Below are 17,250 nucleotides of genomic sequence, written 5' to 3' on the forward strand. Positions count from 1 at the left end.
CCTGGCTACAACCTCCCTTCAGGTAGTTGTAGACAGCAATAAGGTCTCCCCTGAGCCTCCTCTTCTCCAGGCACACTTAAAGAGCACAAGTAAACTATTCAATTGGACCCAATGCTTAAACAAATTATAGGACTAAGCCCTGCATGCTGTGGATGTGCAAACACATCTTGTCTCAGAGACACATCTATTGATTTACAGTTACACAGCTCTCACACTGCTCTATTCCATGATTTCAGCCCTTACCAAAAAGTTAGTGGCACAATATGTGCTGACCCATGATTTTCTCACATGCTATTTCCACCATTCTTCTTCCACTTTATCCTTTTCACATGAAAGGGTCTATGTGGTCTTAAATGAAAAAAATGTTCTCTCCTCCTTACCTCTTCTAAGCATAACCTAATTTAGGCATCTTGTGTTGGATAACGCTTTTATTTATATCTGAGAAAATATTCTGCCAAACATTCCTTATTCTGTGAACTCCTGATAAATATAATTCATTTCATCCAGTCAGAGGAAAAAAAAAAATAAGATTAGCATTTCCCAGAATAGCCTTCTGTGTAAACATTATAGACTGTGGCTAAATAAATATTATATGGGACTTAAACTGCAAACTCTCTAAGTAAGTGAAATCTGAAAGTTTTCGCCAGCTCTTGAAAGTGGGCAGTTCCAGTAGTGGTACACACCAGGCCTGTTTTTATCAAGCATAAGATTAGAATGACTTTTGTTTTACTTGCAGCCTAGATGATGTTCAGATGTCAGCACAGAGTTGTGTGTTATTTCACCAGGCATACATATACATCTAAACAGTGATAGCTAATCTGTCCTGTTTTCAATAGAAATTTTAAACCTGCTTATTTTTTAAATAGAAGGACGCTGGGAAGCAGCGAGCCCACTAAATAATTTAGCTTTCATTGGCTGGAGTCACACTAACAATGAAATCACTGCCTTTCAGGATCCAAAACGTACTTGCCATTTTTAGTACAAGTTTGACAGCATGCCTAGGTATAACATCAGAAATAAACATAACTGAAATTATATAAACTTATATGGTCATGAATATAAAGATTCTCTCCACTTTAAATATTCTTTTGTCTTATTAAAAAGTGCTACATGTCAATATTTTATATATATATATATGTATATAATAAAAATCTATAAACCAGCCATCTTCAATATTTTTCTAACAAGGTCTCTTACTACAAATGCTTTGTTTGAATGTATATGACAATTACTTTAATTGGCAAAGCTATTGAAGTGAATCATATAGTAGGGAAGCTGTAATGAATGCAATGTATTTTGCTTAGTTGTTTCTTTTTTTTTTTTTTTTGTCTAATTTAGGAATTGAGCCATATAATTGATGTGGCTATCACCAATTGTGTACTGTGGAACCTACATGAATACAATATTCATAAGATGAGAGACCTCTTTAAAGTACATGCTTCCCACAGCCAGACAAATGATATTGAGGAAAAAAGAAGGAAAGAACATAGTTAACTCCTATAGAATCATAGAATGGTCCACACCAGAAGGGACCTCCAAAGGTCATCCACTCCAACCTCCCCGCAGTCAGCTGAGATATCCCAACTAGATCAGGTTGCCCAGGGCCTCGTGGAGTCTTACCTTGCATTTCTCCAGGGAAGAAGCCTCAACCACCTCCCCGGGCAACCTGTTCCAGTGTTCCACCACCCTCATAGTAAAGAACTTCTTCCTGATATCCAATCTAAATCTGCCCTTCTCTAGTTTGAAGCCATTGCCCCTTGTCCCGACCCCTTCAGGTACTGGAAGGCTGCTATCAGGTCTCCCCAGAGCCTGCTCTTCTCGAGGCTGAACAACCAATTGAGCTTTTAAAGATTATTTGAATCACAGTTTAACATTGACTAGAATAAGTTATAAGAATAGAACCTTAGTTGCTTAGGTGGTAAATTCTTTTAGTCTGCTAGTGAGGAGTTACTTGCCCATGTCCAAATGCAAAATCTTGCTTTCACTACTGATGAAAATAAGTGACCGTTAAAACTACTTGCTTTAAAAGTACTTAGTTTCCTTAGGAAATGAAGCCCTCCAGAGAAGCAAACTATATTAGTACTGAAAGTCAGCCATCTACAACCAAAATACTACACAACTAGAACATCTTTCAAAGGATTACAATCATAAGCAATACTATCTGCAGCAGAACATTTACTGAAGAAGTCCCATAAACCCATGCAGCATGTGTTTCAGGTCTAAGAAAAGAAGCTGTCCTAAATTAAGTACTCAGAACTAAAGGCTGCAGTAAATCTACCTTTCAGACATAATCTGAATGTTAGCCTTAAAACATGAAGTAAAAATGAAATGTATTTATGTCTTTGAAATGAAGACTGTCTTCCCTTGTAAGTGTAGTCATAATGGAACAATTGAAGAGCAGTTAGTTCCACAGCATGGGGCCTCCTATATGTAGAGCTGTAGCCTTAAGCATGTTCAGCCAGCCTGCACACCTCTAAGTGTTTTATAATGAACAATAAAGCAGGCTGTGTTGGAAAGAGCTGTTGAGCTGACTAAGCAGAAAGGCAGCTTTTCAAGCTAGGAAAGATCCATCTATGCAGTTGAGTTCCTAAGTCAAAAAGGGAAAACGTACAGAGACTTTGATCACACTGGCTTACCTGGGAGGCGTAGGCAACATCTTCCTTCTGCTTGTGGATCTTCTGCTTTCATAACACCCACATTATCTTCTGGAAGGCTAGAGGAAGGAGGAGTGAAGAACAGAAAAATCTAGCAGTGCTCTCATCAGCATACTTGTGACTGATGAGTTGGAATAAAACTCTCTTTTAGACAAATGTCCATTTTGCCTTATTAATTTAAACAAGGATTTTAAAGACAAAGCCCATCAAACATTAGATAAGCATTTTAAGTTAATGGACCATGTAGTCCTATTTTCCCCACAAACTCAGGAATCTTCATATTATGTCCTATTTTTACAGCAACATCAATTATTAATATGTATACTTTTGCTGACAGAGGACCACACTAAAAATGTGAGTTTCGTTATCCAGTTCTGGGTCATTAACTGTGAAAAGCTTGTAAATATAATGGTTTATTCACATGGGAAGCCTTCATTAAGATGCATTATTTTACAACTGATGTGGCAGCACTGCATTATCAAGTTCACTGTCTCCATCTAATATTTGTAATTTGTTTCTAAATGAGTTGCTGTTTGTAGGGCAAGTTAACAAATTTGAATTTCACATGGCCAAAGAAATTTCTTAAAGATGGGAAAATGCTTCTTCCCCCAAGGAAATGCCATTTATTAGTGTCTTACTGTAGAATGCCTCCCTTTGATTCAGAAGCAGAAACATTAGGGGCACTGAGAGAAGTGATGTTAGAAATAAATTGCCTTTTGTCTTCCTTAACATGCACATTAAGTATAGAGGGCTATATAAGCAGCGCTCATCATATGGTCGAAGTATAACTCTTTAGAGCTCCAGAACAAGCATGGGGACACATGTAAAGTTAATTTGCAATATTGGAAGGCACAGGTGAAAGACTGGCTAGAAAAGCACTACTGCTGGAACTGTTTGAAATCTTCCTCTCAACAGTGTCCATCTGTCTTGGCACTGCTCTTCTGCCATTTCCCGACCTGTTTTCTCTTGCATCCTCAGATGATTAAAGCTTCTTCAGACACACACACTTCTGAAGTCTCCTCTTTGACAATAGCGAAGAAACTCTGTCAGGACTGTCACATAGACTCTATCTCTATTTGAAGATCCAAGAGTATTTGAAGATTAATGCAAGACCCCAGGTTTTGCATTTGTCTCCTCATTGCTGAGGCAAGGTTAGGAATGTGTTACATTCTGAAGCTGGTGAGATTTAGGATAATGCATACTCCTACAGTTAGGTCAAGAACATTGTGGACCACAGACAGAAAGCTTCATAGTGGATGTGGCACTTGGTGCCATGGTTTAGTCATGAGGTCTGTGGTGATGGGTTGGGCTTGATGATCTTTGAGGTCTCTTCCAACCTTGGTGATTCTGTGATAGTGGCTTTCTTCAATCACAAAGCAAGAAGGTGGAAGCAATGTCCTCTATGTCATATCACATATACTATTCATAGCCTTTAAGGTGTTGTAATTGTCTAAAACATTTCAATATCATCCATTACGTGCTTGAGGACTCCATTTTCTTTCCTCAGTTTGTCTTCTGCTTGACAAAAGAAAAACATTTTCTATGAAAATGCATCACAAACAAACAACAAATTGTAAAGAACTGCCTGCTAAAGCAATAGTACAATTACATCCTCTGGACATCTTGTTACATCTCTTCAGCAGCTCCTGCCACTGAAGTGCCTATTTTTAGGTTGTGTTGCTAAATTCCCTTCCACACTCCATTCAACTTCTTATTCCCTACCTATACTTTACCAACCAGTTCCTCTCCTTGATCATTCACGCTTGGGTCATTCTTATAGGCTGGGGAAGCAGTCTTTAGGATAGTCTCCATTTTACTTGTTAGCCCACATACATGAGTTCTCTCGTTGTTTCCTCATGCTTGTTTCCCCTAAGTCATATTAATTTTTGGATGATGGAATTGCACTGATTTCATAGAATGGCTTAGGTTGAGAGGGACTTTTGAGATCACCTACTCCAACTTCCCTGCCATAGGCGGGGATGCCTCTCAGCTAGTAACAAAATATGAAGTCAGGCCAGTTATATGTTCACCAGTAATGCTGTACTTCACATTTGTTCACTGTGGCGTGATTTCCTATTGCTGTTCAGCACTCGTGCCCTCCTTCCCCAGAAACAGGAGCCAGCCTTCAGTTCCTGACATGTGTTGGACTCCTGGTCTTCACTCATAAACAGGGTGCATTGCATATGTTCCACATTAGAGAGCCACAGATCCTTCAGGACTCATTTATCACAGCCAGCTCTGCCCTTCATTTCATGCTCTCCCTCACCCATCTGAGCTAGAGCATGTCGCTGCCAAAGCTTTTGCACACAGGAGCGGCCCCTGGTTTGGCAGCTGTCTGTCCACTGCTACACCGACTTCAAAGGATGTCATTTGTTATTAACGTATCTCCCTGCTACTCATCACAACAGCTTGCCTGGCAGTGCTGGCTCCCACTCAGATCAAGTGTCTTTTCATACCTGCCATGTCATCCTATCTTGTTGGCTATTCTCCAGCACCTGGCCTCCTCTCCAGCTTATCTGGCCCGTCTAGTTCTGAGCCAATTCTACTTTCCCAGCAGTGGAAACAATCAAACAAGAGCACATTTCACATCAGCAACAGCCTTTTCCTCCATCTAAATAAACCCTTTTCCATGTATTTTAATTTAGAAAATATTAATAGCAAGATATCAACAGGATTAGAAAAAAAAAGTCAAATGAGAATATAATCTCATCTACTTTTCCTTGTTCTCTTTTATTCCTTTCTTTAGTGGATTACCAACAGTGGGTAGTTGGACTCTTGTTGGTAGAAATGGCTCCTGTTTATTTTGTTTTCTTGTAGTAAAAGAGTCTTTGAATTTGGGGGGGGGGGGGGGGGGGGGGTTGAGGGAGGGGGACAGGGAGAGAGGAATACAACCAAACACACCCAAACTATGAAGGACAAATACAACAGGACTTCTTTTCATAAGCTATTCTACAAGGTTATGTCTCAGCCTCCAGGCTGAGGGCAGCTCATAAATCAGTATCAGCAGATATTGATAACTGTACAGTGATGAGACAGGTAGCTGCACAAATATTTACTCAGGACTTGGCTAGATTTTGCCACCCAGATCACGTTCTATAACCTTGTTGCTATCAGCATCTGATCCATCTGGTTTAAAATGACCTGGACTGCGTCCACACACTGAATCCAGCTTCATGACTCTGGATTCAAGTGTAGATAGGGTCTGTATTAATTCACTTAAACATAAAAATCTCCTGTTTCTGGTCTTGCTCATGTGGGCACATTCTTGCCAGTTCAAACCAAACCTTGTTTGGCTTTGGTACTGATGAAACATATCTGATAGTAAATTCACAGACCCTCTCAAGACCCAGTGGAGAACAGTTCAGAGGAGGAGATGAGCAGAGAAAAGGTTCAGAGATGGCAGAGAAGCTCTCCTTTCGGCAGTACTTGCAGAACCCATCCTGCTTTCCACTTTTCTCTGGTCCCATGCTCACCAACTACTTCCCTTGTTGTGACTCTGGTCCTCAACTGCCTCCTTGGCTGGCTGGATTCATCTCTTTATGCAGAGACCTGAGGAGGTTGGGAGTGGAAAGACAAAAGGGATTACTCTCCACTTCTTAAAGAGCTGAACTGGTCAGGTGAGTGCCAGAATCTGTACAGAAGAGCACATCCAGCAGTTAAGATAGAGGGGAAACAGCCCCTTCCTAGCACCAGTAACATGTACATCTAGTGAGAGTTTCATGACCTCTCACTCTTAAATGTCTAGATGCACACTGTACAGGAGCTTGTCTTTCTTCATCACAGAACACATCAGCTGCAGATCAGCCTCACTAAAGCTAGAAATATCCTTGTACCCCTCACATGAAGTTGTCTAGGCCTGAGCTTTGGTTCTATCACTTCCCAAAGGAGACGAGAGGGACAAGGGGACCTTGTACCCCTCAGCAAGGCATAAGCATAACTAACTGCGCTCATGGAAATGCCCATTCAGTTCCTTGTGCTCCCAAATTTCTTTCCCTTATCCCTTTTCATCTCACATATCTTTAGCTAGAAAACCTGTGTCTAAATGAAACAGCCCTTCCCCAGCTTCCTCTGGTGAGCATCTGGTTAAAAGCCTACTAGGCTGTCCTCTGCACATCGTGCAATATCTGTTCAGACCATGCCATACATGATCTGAACAAAGAGTCATTTGGCTCTAGCTGACTCATCTCTCCGCTGGCAACCCTGCTACCAATACCTCTAGACAGTAGTACTCTGATAAGAACTTCTCAGAAAAGCTGTCCCTTGTACATTGCTGTAGTGAAGCAAAAGCTGAGTGTGAAACTGCCCAAGAAAAGTAGATCTTGTTTCTAGATGTTAGTCTGGGAAGCAAGTTTCATGGCTTCTTGTCCAGTTTCCAAATGAGTCCTGAGAAGGCATCATCACAGGCTGTTCTGAGGTCCCTTTAGTATTAATAAAGCAAACAATAGTGAAATCCAGGTGAAATAAACATAAATAGCATTAGTAGCAATTGTGCCATACTTTAAAATAGGCACTGGTGAAGACCAAGATCAGAAACATTTAATTTCCGTGGAAACTGAGAATTGAGTGAAGGTAACATGTCAGGGTGAAAGGCAACACTTTGGGTTATATATTCAGGAAGAAAATGCAAGGCAGCAGTATGTGCACATGCTGCTCTTCTTGTTTCCTCCTGAATATTTTCTCACCAGTGGCCTTGACCAATTCCTTTTGCATAGTGCGAGTCACATATCACAGATGCGGGGAAGGCAGTAAATTGCTTTCCTGAACAGGGCCTCTGCGCTTACTTTGGAGAGTGTGCAATCCCACTGTGTACTTTCTGAACCAAATTTGCTTGGCACTTGTTAGTGATTTTTGGAACCTGGCTGAAGCATAGAAAAACACCAACAGATCTTAAATGTAAGCTGGCCAAACCTTTGAAAGAAGCTTTTTTTTAATCTTTGCGGGAGTCCTCTGGAATGAGGACTTGGAGCACGCTAGAAAATGCATCACAATTGCAAGGAGAATGCATTACCTAAGTTATTCTGAGATGTGCTGATTAAGGGTAACTTCTACACATTCTGAAGGTAAAAGCCCAGGGCAGAATTGTATAGGGTTTCTTTCATGGAAACCGAGAACCCTAGGCTTTTGTTCACATATGCTGCCACCTATATGTCAGACAGTCACTACCTTTGAAGAGCAGAACACATCATATCACAAAACCAGATTATCACATTTTCTTCTCCTTTCTAGTCTTATATTTAATATACGCTATCAGACAATGTGATTGGTACTTCCCAAGTAAGTAGAAAATACTTTGTTCTAGAATTCAAAAAAACTCCAAAGCTGGTTTACAAGTTCATTTTAAAAACAGATTTGCCTCTACCCTTACAAGGTAATAATAGCCCATAAAACACTGAGAACATCTTAACTTTATCAACCACTGCAAACTAAAAAATGCAAAGTTGCAGACCACCCACACAGATGGTATTTTTCATGCTTCTGTATTTGCATACCAGAAAGACTTTCATTTTTCTCTTTCAAAGTACACATGTAAAATCAATCACAAAGCAGAAATTACTGTAAGGCTTTAAACTGGCTTAGAAGCCCTTCTTGCCAAGGTTATCAAATCATGGGAAACTTGGGGAGCTATGATTTTTATTACAGTGGTGGTGTGGGGGGGTATTTATTCTTTTGTTGTTGTTGTTCCTCAAGGGAAGTTGATTTCCTAATGGAATATGACCAGCTGCAACAAAATACCAGGAAACCAGTGACCAAGTAGTGCATATAAAAATTTAAGTGAACAAATTAAAAACAATACTGGCTAATTAAAAAGTACCAATGGGAAGTCCAAACATTTGAGAAATCAATTAAAAAGTCTCTGGCACCCTTCTGACATGGACAGAGTTGGCATTTGCAGAACAGCAGCTTTCTCACCTGTCTCATTGAGATCCCAGGATCCCACGCTGGAAGGGTTGTTTTTGTACATTGCAGTGCTGTTAATTAAAGCTGAAACACTAACAATAGACCATTGTGTGCATCCAGGCACTTTTTATGAGCACAGTTTTTTCCTGGCTTTTCACAAATAAACTAAGCCTTAAGCACAGATTCACTGTCAACCTGGCCTTCCATTTTATATTAAGCTTCTTTTAGTTTATACCTTTTGTTTTCTCCTGTCATTTCCAGACTCTGCCTCCTCACTTAGCGGCAACAAGTGATTCACAGATGCACGCCAGGCAAGTAAACACACGGAAAAGTGAGGTCCAGGAGAGACATGAGGAGGTACCCATCAAGGACAAGCTGAGGGAAATGGAGGGGCTCCACATGAAGGAAACTCTCCAAGATCAGATTGGCCAGTGTTTCATCGAAAGCCGGTAAGCAGAGATAACCACTTGCCCTCTGACAAGTCCATTTGCCCCACGGAGCCTGATTTTGCAGTTCTGACAAATCACAAAGATTCATCTTGCAGTGGCAGTCCCAGTTCCAGCTTCAGAACTAGTTCTGCATCACCTGCAAAGCTAAGTTCCTGAGTGGCAGGACTCGGAATTGGGGAAACCAGATTAGTGTATCACTCCTTGCACAGCCCAGTAGGGATGAGAGGGGCATCTTGAAAGACAGACTGCAAAATAAGGCCCATAAGAATTAATGTGGGACACATTGAGTTTGCAGATTATCTTGGGCTCTGGCTTTCTAATTATAAGAAGCATACTTAAAGTCTAGGAACACTGACTTTTCTCCATGTCAGAATAAATGAGGTTTAGGAGACAGAACGCAGTCTTCCATGAGATAGAAATATAATTATTGGCTATAGCAAACCACATCACGTTGCCAGAACTGCAATTCAGGTGCCTGCTACAGGTCTTATCCAGCAGCCAATATGACTCTCAAGTACTTTTGCACTTGAGGCCTTCAAGACAATCCTCCAAATGTAACTTTACTGAAGTAGTGCTGCTGATCTCAGTGAAACTTCACGTCTCAGTAGAGTTAAGCACATACTTAGGCTTTTTTAAACTGAGTGCTGACATCTATAGTTCTCTCAGGAAGTTTACTTTAGCTGAAGAAGTTTGGAGGCCAGCATTTTTTCATATGGCAATACGGTAAAGCCCTGTACCAAGGAATGTAGGCTGCTTTTGTAATAGAAGTGATTTTCCAGGATTTGCTCCATCCAGTGGATTAGTATGTAGTAGTAAATTGGGCAGCAGCACTCAAAAGTTCCAGATTTTAGCAACATAGTTTCAGCTGCTATGCATGAAGCTGCTCTGCAAAAACACTTCCTTACAGTGTTCTTGTGTCTTGAGCTGCTTGGTGATGTTACAGGGCTCATATTTGTCTTGTGAACTACTGTCATGTCCATTAATCATTCAGCATTTTTCAGTGTACTGGACCTGCCTTCTGCTTGCAGTTTCCAGTTGGAAACACAAATGCATTCTGATGAAATCCTGCTATATTTATTCCTTGACTGCTTTAATAAGGTTTTGGTACCTATATAACGTTGTGGTGTTTGGTAAAAAAATAAGGGGGGGGGGGGGGGGGGGGGGGGGGCATCAAAAATAGCACTATCACAGGTCTGCTGCAATCTATTTCTGGTTTTTCTTGTGCTTTTTCCTCATAGACACTCAACACTTTAGTATGTTTTTACCCCATATAGCTCTCTTTTAGAAAGGTTTTAAAAATCTCAATTCTCATAAAGCACTTCTCCATTCCCTAAATCAACCCTGGTCCTAGGACTTCGTCTGCAGACTTCTTGAACTGTCATTTCCTGCTGCTCCCCACAATTCCCAGTACGTTCCAAGGCAGCAAAAGATCTTATTTCCTTTGCTTAATATTACTCACCTAATAGTAATTCTCTAACATAGGTCAATCGTGTCCAATTAACTCAATTCTACAGCTTGAGGAGTACTCACTGAAATACTGTACGAACCACTAACAATGTTTCTCTAGGAGATTAGCAGAGAACAGTCAGTCTCCCAGAGAATAAGGCTGAGCCATAAACCTCTTTAAAGACAGTTATGAGACATTATTAAAAGTAAAATCCATTCCATGGAGACACTTAACAGCAGGGCCAAGCAAGAGCCTAACCAATCCAAAACATCATTTGGAGGAAGCCAAAGCCATCGTTCAAGCAAGGCAGGTGGAGAGGAATGGCTGAATGAGCAGTTCATCACAGTCCTTGCTACCTAATGTATAAGCGACCTCAGTCTTATGTGTCTATGAAATACTCTGAAGATGTAAGGTGGAGTGTAAGTGCTGAGCTTTCTTATTCAAGCAGCCCTTGTAAGTGAAATGGGACCTCATTGCTACATTTGTATCCCAAGTGTGCCCAGGGGCACCACTTTAGGTAAGACTTCAAGGCTGTGGGCAGACATAGTCAGTATCACAGCATATAAATATGTGATTAAGCAAGTTATAAGGAGTTCTTTAGCTAACCTTTAAGTTATCTGGTCTGGCCTAGTCAGGTTCAGTAGTCTTAAAGCTCATCTTGCCTGAAAACGAACAAACATTAAAACAGATGTTTGAATATAAAGCAACACAGTAACTGATCTTGAATAGCTCTGTAGGTATGCTCTTCCTGAGCAAGTGATTGTATTAAATGGGACCAAGATACACCCACACGCAGAGTTAATCAGTGACACCACTGCTTATACACATGCTTTTAGTCAGACATGTTCTTCTGCTGCAGATGGGGCAGACTGAGAAAACAACCTCCCAACACTGTAGAATAGCCAGAGTGAGCTGCTTCTCAACCCACCCATCTGAAACAATTTTATACTAAAAATTACTAGCCAAAAAGTGTGTTTAAGCTAAATCAGAGCATTTGATAGAGCACAGCAAAAGAGATGCTGCACGTGCAGTTACGTGGTATGCCTGAGTGCAGGGTCATTTCTGATGGCAGAGGTGCAGTTACAGACTTGGTGCAGGTACAGCAGTGTGTATTTGATCATACTCCCTGCTACTCTCTTCTTTTAAAGTAACTGTGCATCATTATCTCTGAAAATCAATAAGGCATGTTTCATTGATTAAAAAAAAATATTCTGGTAAATAAAATTCTGCCCCCAGTGAAACCAGTGGGAGGGCTGCCATCAGCTTCAGCAAAGGCTGGACATCACCCAATATTTTAGTTCATTTTAATCAGGCTGAGTGATGCAGTGATTTATGAGACTGAGGAGTCAGAGTGAGCTGCCTGCCATCTACTCTTCACAGGAGGCCTCTATCTAAGTGACCAAAATAATTTTCCTCACAGACATATTTCACTTGCATCCAAAATAGGTTAAAAAAAAACCAAAACAACAACAACCAACAAATTTCTACACATGGGAAGCACGTGTGTCACAAAGAGCCAAGCTTTCCATATGCTGCATGCCCGAGACACTGCAGAACTAGCAGGAGTTGTGTCCTGCTCCTGTCTAGCCACCTGAACAGTGGCCAGATCTCAAGCGTCAAGGTTTATATTAATTATTACTTGCCTGGATATACTTTGGCTCTCCACTAAGCCAACCTACAAGATCAACAGCTAAATGTAGGTTATAAATTATTCTTTAACCAGGCTTTTTAACAGAGTTTACCTTTTTCCATAGTCTGTTAAATAAACAGATAGCTAATGGGGAACAAAGATTCTTTTGAATAAATTTTCCTGCGTATTCTAAAGAAAATAAACCCAAACTTCCATATTTTATCCTTCAATTGCAAAAGGATATGGTAGGAAATATAATTATCAGGCATTGTTTTTCAGCACAGATGCTATTAGATTACAAAAGCAATAAGCACATACTAAATTTCTCCACTTGTAAGAACTGCTATAAATATTTACCACTCTCTTTGCACAAGGGCACTTGCATCGCTTCTGTCCATTCAAGACCCAAGACAGCTTCTTATGAAGATAGGTTCCAAAAAAGCAAAATAAAGCAAAACCAAAAGGAATGGATTAAATGAAAATGTTGCACTTGTGTATTGAAAACCCACTGCAGAGAAGACAAAATATTTTTGGTATAACTCTATGCATTTCAACGCCTTACCATCCATTGGTCTGTTTATCTCTATTGGCTTCCATGAGGTTGTTCTTATTTGGCTTGCAAATTGTTCACATAAAGCTTCCTAGGTGTCTGTCTGGCCTTATCTCTGTGCACCATGCTAGAAAATAAAGATAATTTTTTTTACATGTTTTTTAAATGAAAGCATCTTGCAGTATACCTGCAGGCCTCCCTTTTTTCCAAGATAGCTATATAACTCATAGAGCAGGAGTACAAATCTTCCAAAGTTAACAGCTGCTACCATTCTATACATCTGAGTCTGGATTTTAATCACTTGACTCCCACAGATTCCATCTATTACATTAATAACAGAGTTTCGTATTAAGATATAGCAATTGCATAGCTGGAGGTTTAGTTTCAATTTCCTGTACCATTCTAGAACAAAACCATTTCTCTCTAATTTCACATTTAGGGTTTTGCACTGCGTATGCAAAAAGTCTGTCATCATCATCTCCATCTCTGCTTTTTTACCCGGTGTACATACCAACAGTTCCTAAATTACCAATCTTCCTTAAGTCATCCCTAAAAAAAACCCCAAAACAAAAGGAAGTTAAAAAACAGCGTTGAGAAGAGGGGAGAAGGGTCCCCTTTATTATACAGGAAACTATAGTAGGATCTTTGTCTGTGAAAAGTCTTCTCTGACAGAAATCAATACAAAGGATAAGAAATCAAGATGAGGGTTTTATTACAAGAGATAGCCTCAAGAATCACAGGGGAGAGCCTAATACACAGGCTTTGCCGTAATGTGTCTTATGCCCTCTAGCTGTAACAAATTATGCCGTGGATTTCTTGGAGGATTTATATGCCGCTGCTCAGCGCTCCAGGGAGCATTTCATCAGTGGCATTGCTGACCTAATAACAGGGGATCTAAGTAATAGCAACTTTTATGTACGTTATGTGTTATTCCCACAGATTTGGGGATTGGTTTTCTCAAGAGGAGGAGGCGAGGGGTAAATGTGCTTTCATAATAGGTTTACACTTTACTGATTATCTTTGAATGATCTTCTTGCTCTGCCTGCTGTCTTGAGTACTGTCAGAAAGAGAATTGGCCAAGCTTCATGGTGAGAGAATGAGACTCCTTCTGAAGCAGGGGGTTCCTGCATTTTATTTATTCATTTGGAACATTCCTGACAGCCAGCCCAGGCTTTGATGCAGAGGAAAGGAGAAAGAAATAGGAAGTTATTGTGTTATATTTCCCTTTTTCACAAGATTATTTTGTTGAGTTGAGTTTACTGCCAATAGGCCTGTTCACAGGGCTCCCTAGGTAGCAGGGGGTGGGGAAGAAGAAGGCAGGAGGAAGATGAATGGAGAGAGAGGTTTTGCATTGAAACTCTGCAGAATAGGGAAAGTATTCATTTGTGTCAGGCACTGCCTGTATCGCATTTCACACTCAGTACACACTGCTTTTTATGAACTTAATGTTAACGTGCATGAAAGCTGCCAGGCAATCCATCAGCAACTGAATTCTTGCCAACAGGACAGAGACAGATGACACCTCAGCAGTGCCAAGCACTGGCACCCCCTCCCCGTTCCACCTCAGCTCTTGTTCGGAGGAAATGTTGCTTTAAGTCCGTCCAGACCTGTGCTGTTTATCAGTCCCGTCTGGCTCATCATATGTGCCCTCAGCCTGCCAGAAGTGCTTTCCAAGTAACTGAGAAGCATGGATTGTGGTCTCTACACAATATGGCAACAGTTCACAAAGCAGCTGATAAGAAAATGGCTTAATAACCAGGTTCAGAGCAATGAACCACTACGGCAGACAGTTCTCTTAAAGACCAAGATCCAGTCTAGAAATCCTTGGAACACAGAGGTATCACCAGCCCCTGAATCAGTCCTCTTTCCATACAGTGCCTTGTTCTCTGAAAAATGAATTCCCTTCTTCTCTGCCATTCCTGAGAGACATTTCTCCTGCAGAAGCCTACCAAAAAGTGTCTTTCTGGTATCTAGTGCTTTGTATTCAAGCACAGCCAGGAGTTACTGCCTACAGGAGCCATTTATAGATGGGTGAGGAATCACACTCTTTCACCTAAATCCATATCATCATTACTTGTGTTCCCCATCATAAGTAAAGGACTGTCACACACTCACAAGCCACTTGTATGTGACATTGCACATGGGAGGAAAAATTACCAGCCAGAAGCAGCTGTGAGGTCAATGTCAAAAACCAGGATATCCTGCAAATGAGGATCAGTAAGTGGTTGTCTGCTGATTACACCAGATGAGCATGAGCTGAACTAAATGAGAAAATGGTCTTTATCTGCACTAGCACTTTCTCCTGTCCTTACCTGTTCACTGGAGTTGAACATATCTTCACCTACCTTCAGGTACACTTTGAGCAATGAAAGCCTACACAAACAGAATTCCTTAGGTTACAGCACAAACCAAGGAGCCATTCTGCAGGCAGTCTGGGTTGTGTTTCCTCTCCAAGTCACCTTATTTTCCTCAAGAGGCTAAAGACAAACTCTGAATGGTGGAAATGAAGCTCTGAAAGAAGCTGGCACAGTCTTGGGTGTCCTTCTCTGCCCAAATCATTTGTCTTCCTGCAAAACCACAGAAGCATCAATAGAAGAGACAATGTCCATTTTCTCTATCCATCATTTCACCTCTGTTTCCTGGCAGAGCTAACTTCAGATTTTACAAAGGCAGCAATCTCTGTATCGTAACAATTTGTGTTGGTACAAAGTGCTCCCTGAATGCCTTTCTCCCATGCCAAAAGGCCATTCTGCAGGAACAGCTTACATTTAATGTCAGTCTTCCTGAACATGGTTCAGCCTGCTCCCAGATGTTTGACTGTACCTTGTGTAGACAATCAAAGCTAGCTTCAAAATCCAACAGGAACAGAGCTGTGACAGTACATAGCTCTGGCAGCAGAATCTGTCCAGGATCCTGAATAAGTATTCTGGCATCTAGACCATGCTGAGCTCTTTGCTGCAAGCAGCCATGCTGCTGAGCTAAAGTACATCTGTGGGAACTAAAATCCTGCCTTTGGGCTCCCGGGTGAGACAACCTCTAAGACTGATTAATTAACATAATTAGGAGCTGTAAACATTAATGGGTAATGTTCAAGCATTTCCTAACACGTTCTTAAAGCTTCCACTGAGCAGTTATCTGGTGACTAATTTTGGCAGACATCTTTAGGGCTGGAGGGAGCAAAGGAATGGAATGCAAATGCATCACTGGTTTACCGGAGGAGTACCAGAGCAAATAGCCCACTGGGTTTCTTTGAACAGAGGGAAAATAAGTTATCATAAACAAGAGGATTGTTTGTGTATGACAGGAGACAGTGGAGCCCACAGTTCTGCAACCTGTTTTCCCATAATTAACTATCTAGCTTTGGCAGCCATTAAAAAAAAACAAAACCAAAAATACCCACCAACCAACAAAGAATGAAACCTTCAGTCCTTCTTTCCTGCTTATGGGAACACCGCAAGTGTGAACCCCTCTAATTCCAAAGGAGGGACAACTGTTAAGTCCACCTGCAGTTAATCTACTTTATTGGGTGCGTGTGGATTTACAGGAGGCAAGGGACACCTCTGGAAGCTTCTGTGCAGTGGCAGAAGTTGCCTACTTCAGTGCATGCAAAAAATTTACGAGTGTGCTGACATTAATAGAGGCAGCTTGATGGCTTTTGGGGGGGATCAGCCGGAAGCCCCCAGATTCATATATTTCTCATACTTGGTGAAACACTGATAAATCTTTGTGGCAGGTATCTAAAACAGTAAGACCAGCTGAACCCTGGTGTCACGCCTCCAGAGAGGCATTGATAACATCACTAGTTCTGCTTTCTAAATCACCACAAACCGAGATATTTGCCTTTCCAGTTTTGTAAGGCTCCTTCAATTGACACTTCCAATTTATGATTGCCACCTCTACAGTGATTAAAAACAAATGCTCTGATGATGATCCTCCATTTCACTCACTGAACTACCAAAAGTTTGAAATAATTAAGGAATAAAAAGAAGCTTCTTAAAATACTGCAGGTGCAAATCAAGCTTCCCAAGGGGTTTTCAACATAACAATTTATCTTCATGAACTTCTTGATTTAATCATTGAGTATATCAATGCTGCATATAAGCACATCTTCGCCAGCCTTCCAAACTCTACTATTCCCTTCCAGACAGTCATTCAGATATCTTAAACCACAAAGTCATTAGTGATCTGCCCTGAGTGATCTCTCTTTTCCTTTCCTTGACAGTTTGCTTACTGACTTCATTACTGAAAATAGGGTCAAATCCTGACAGTATTTAGCAAAGTCGTTGTTCTAGGCAGACCCCCATCAACTTCCAGAGGGATCCACAGAATAAGACACTGTTCTTTCTGGGCAAGTTTGTCAATATCAGGGCTTTTTCAAGGGTGTTACATATATGGAAGCACATACTTTTGCTCCTCAAACAGCTTATCAGCTGTGCAAGGTCAAAGAAAACTATTTCAATACTGTGGCACTTTGATATTTTTTTTTCTGCCCAAAAAGTTCAATCAGAGGCTTTCCCTCAGCATTTTGCAGGAACGCTCAGAACTTCAAGCATCTGTAAGCACATCTCTTCATCAGGCATGATTTGTATTGCACACCTCTTGCCATGCTTGCATATAAATTA

At 40.9% G+C, this 17,250-nt stretch overlaps 1 protein-coding gene across 1 annotated transcript in view; it reads left to right on the forward strand.

Moving 5' to 3' along the window:
• The window catches only part of IQCA1 (IQ motif containing with AAA domain 1), a 108,413-nt gene that overhangs the window by 15,923 nt on the left and 75,240 nt on the right, over positions 1 to 17,250 (forward strand). Inside the window, exon 6 of the mRNA XM_054172964.1 lies at positions 8,814 to 9,001. Within this exon, the coding sequence (XP_054028939.1) occupies positions 8,814 to 9,001 (188 nt within the window). The remainder of the gene's footprint in view (positions 1 to 8,813; positions 9,002 to 17,250) is intronic.

The sequence above is a fragment of the Dryobates pubescens genome, chromosome 2 (assembly GCF_014839835.1).
Source record: "Dryobates pubescens isolate bDryPub1 chromosome 2, bDryPub1.pri, whole genome shotgun sequence".
NCBI classification, from domain to species: domain Eukaryota; kingdom Metazoa; phylum Chordata; class Aves; order Piciformes; family Picidae; genus Dryobates; species Dryobates pubescens.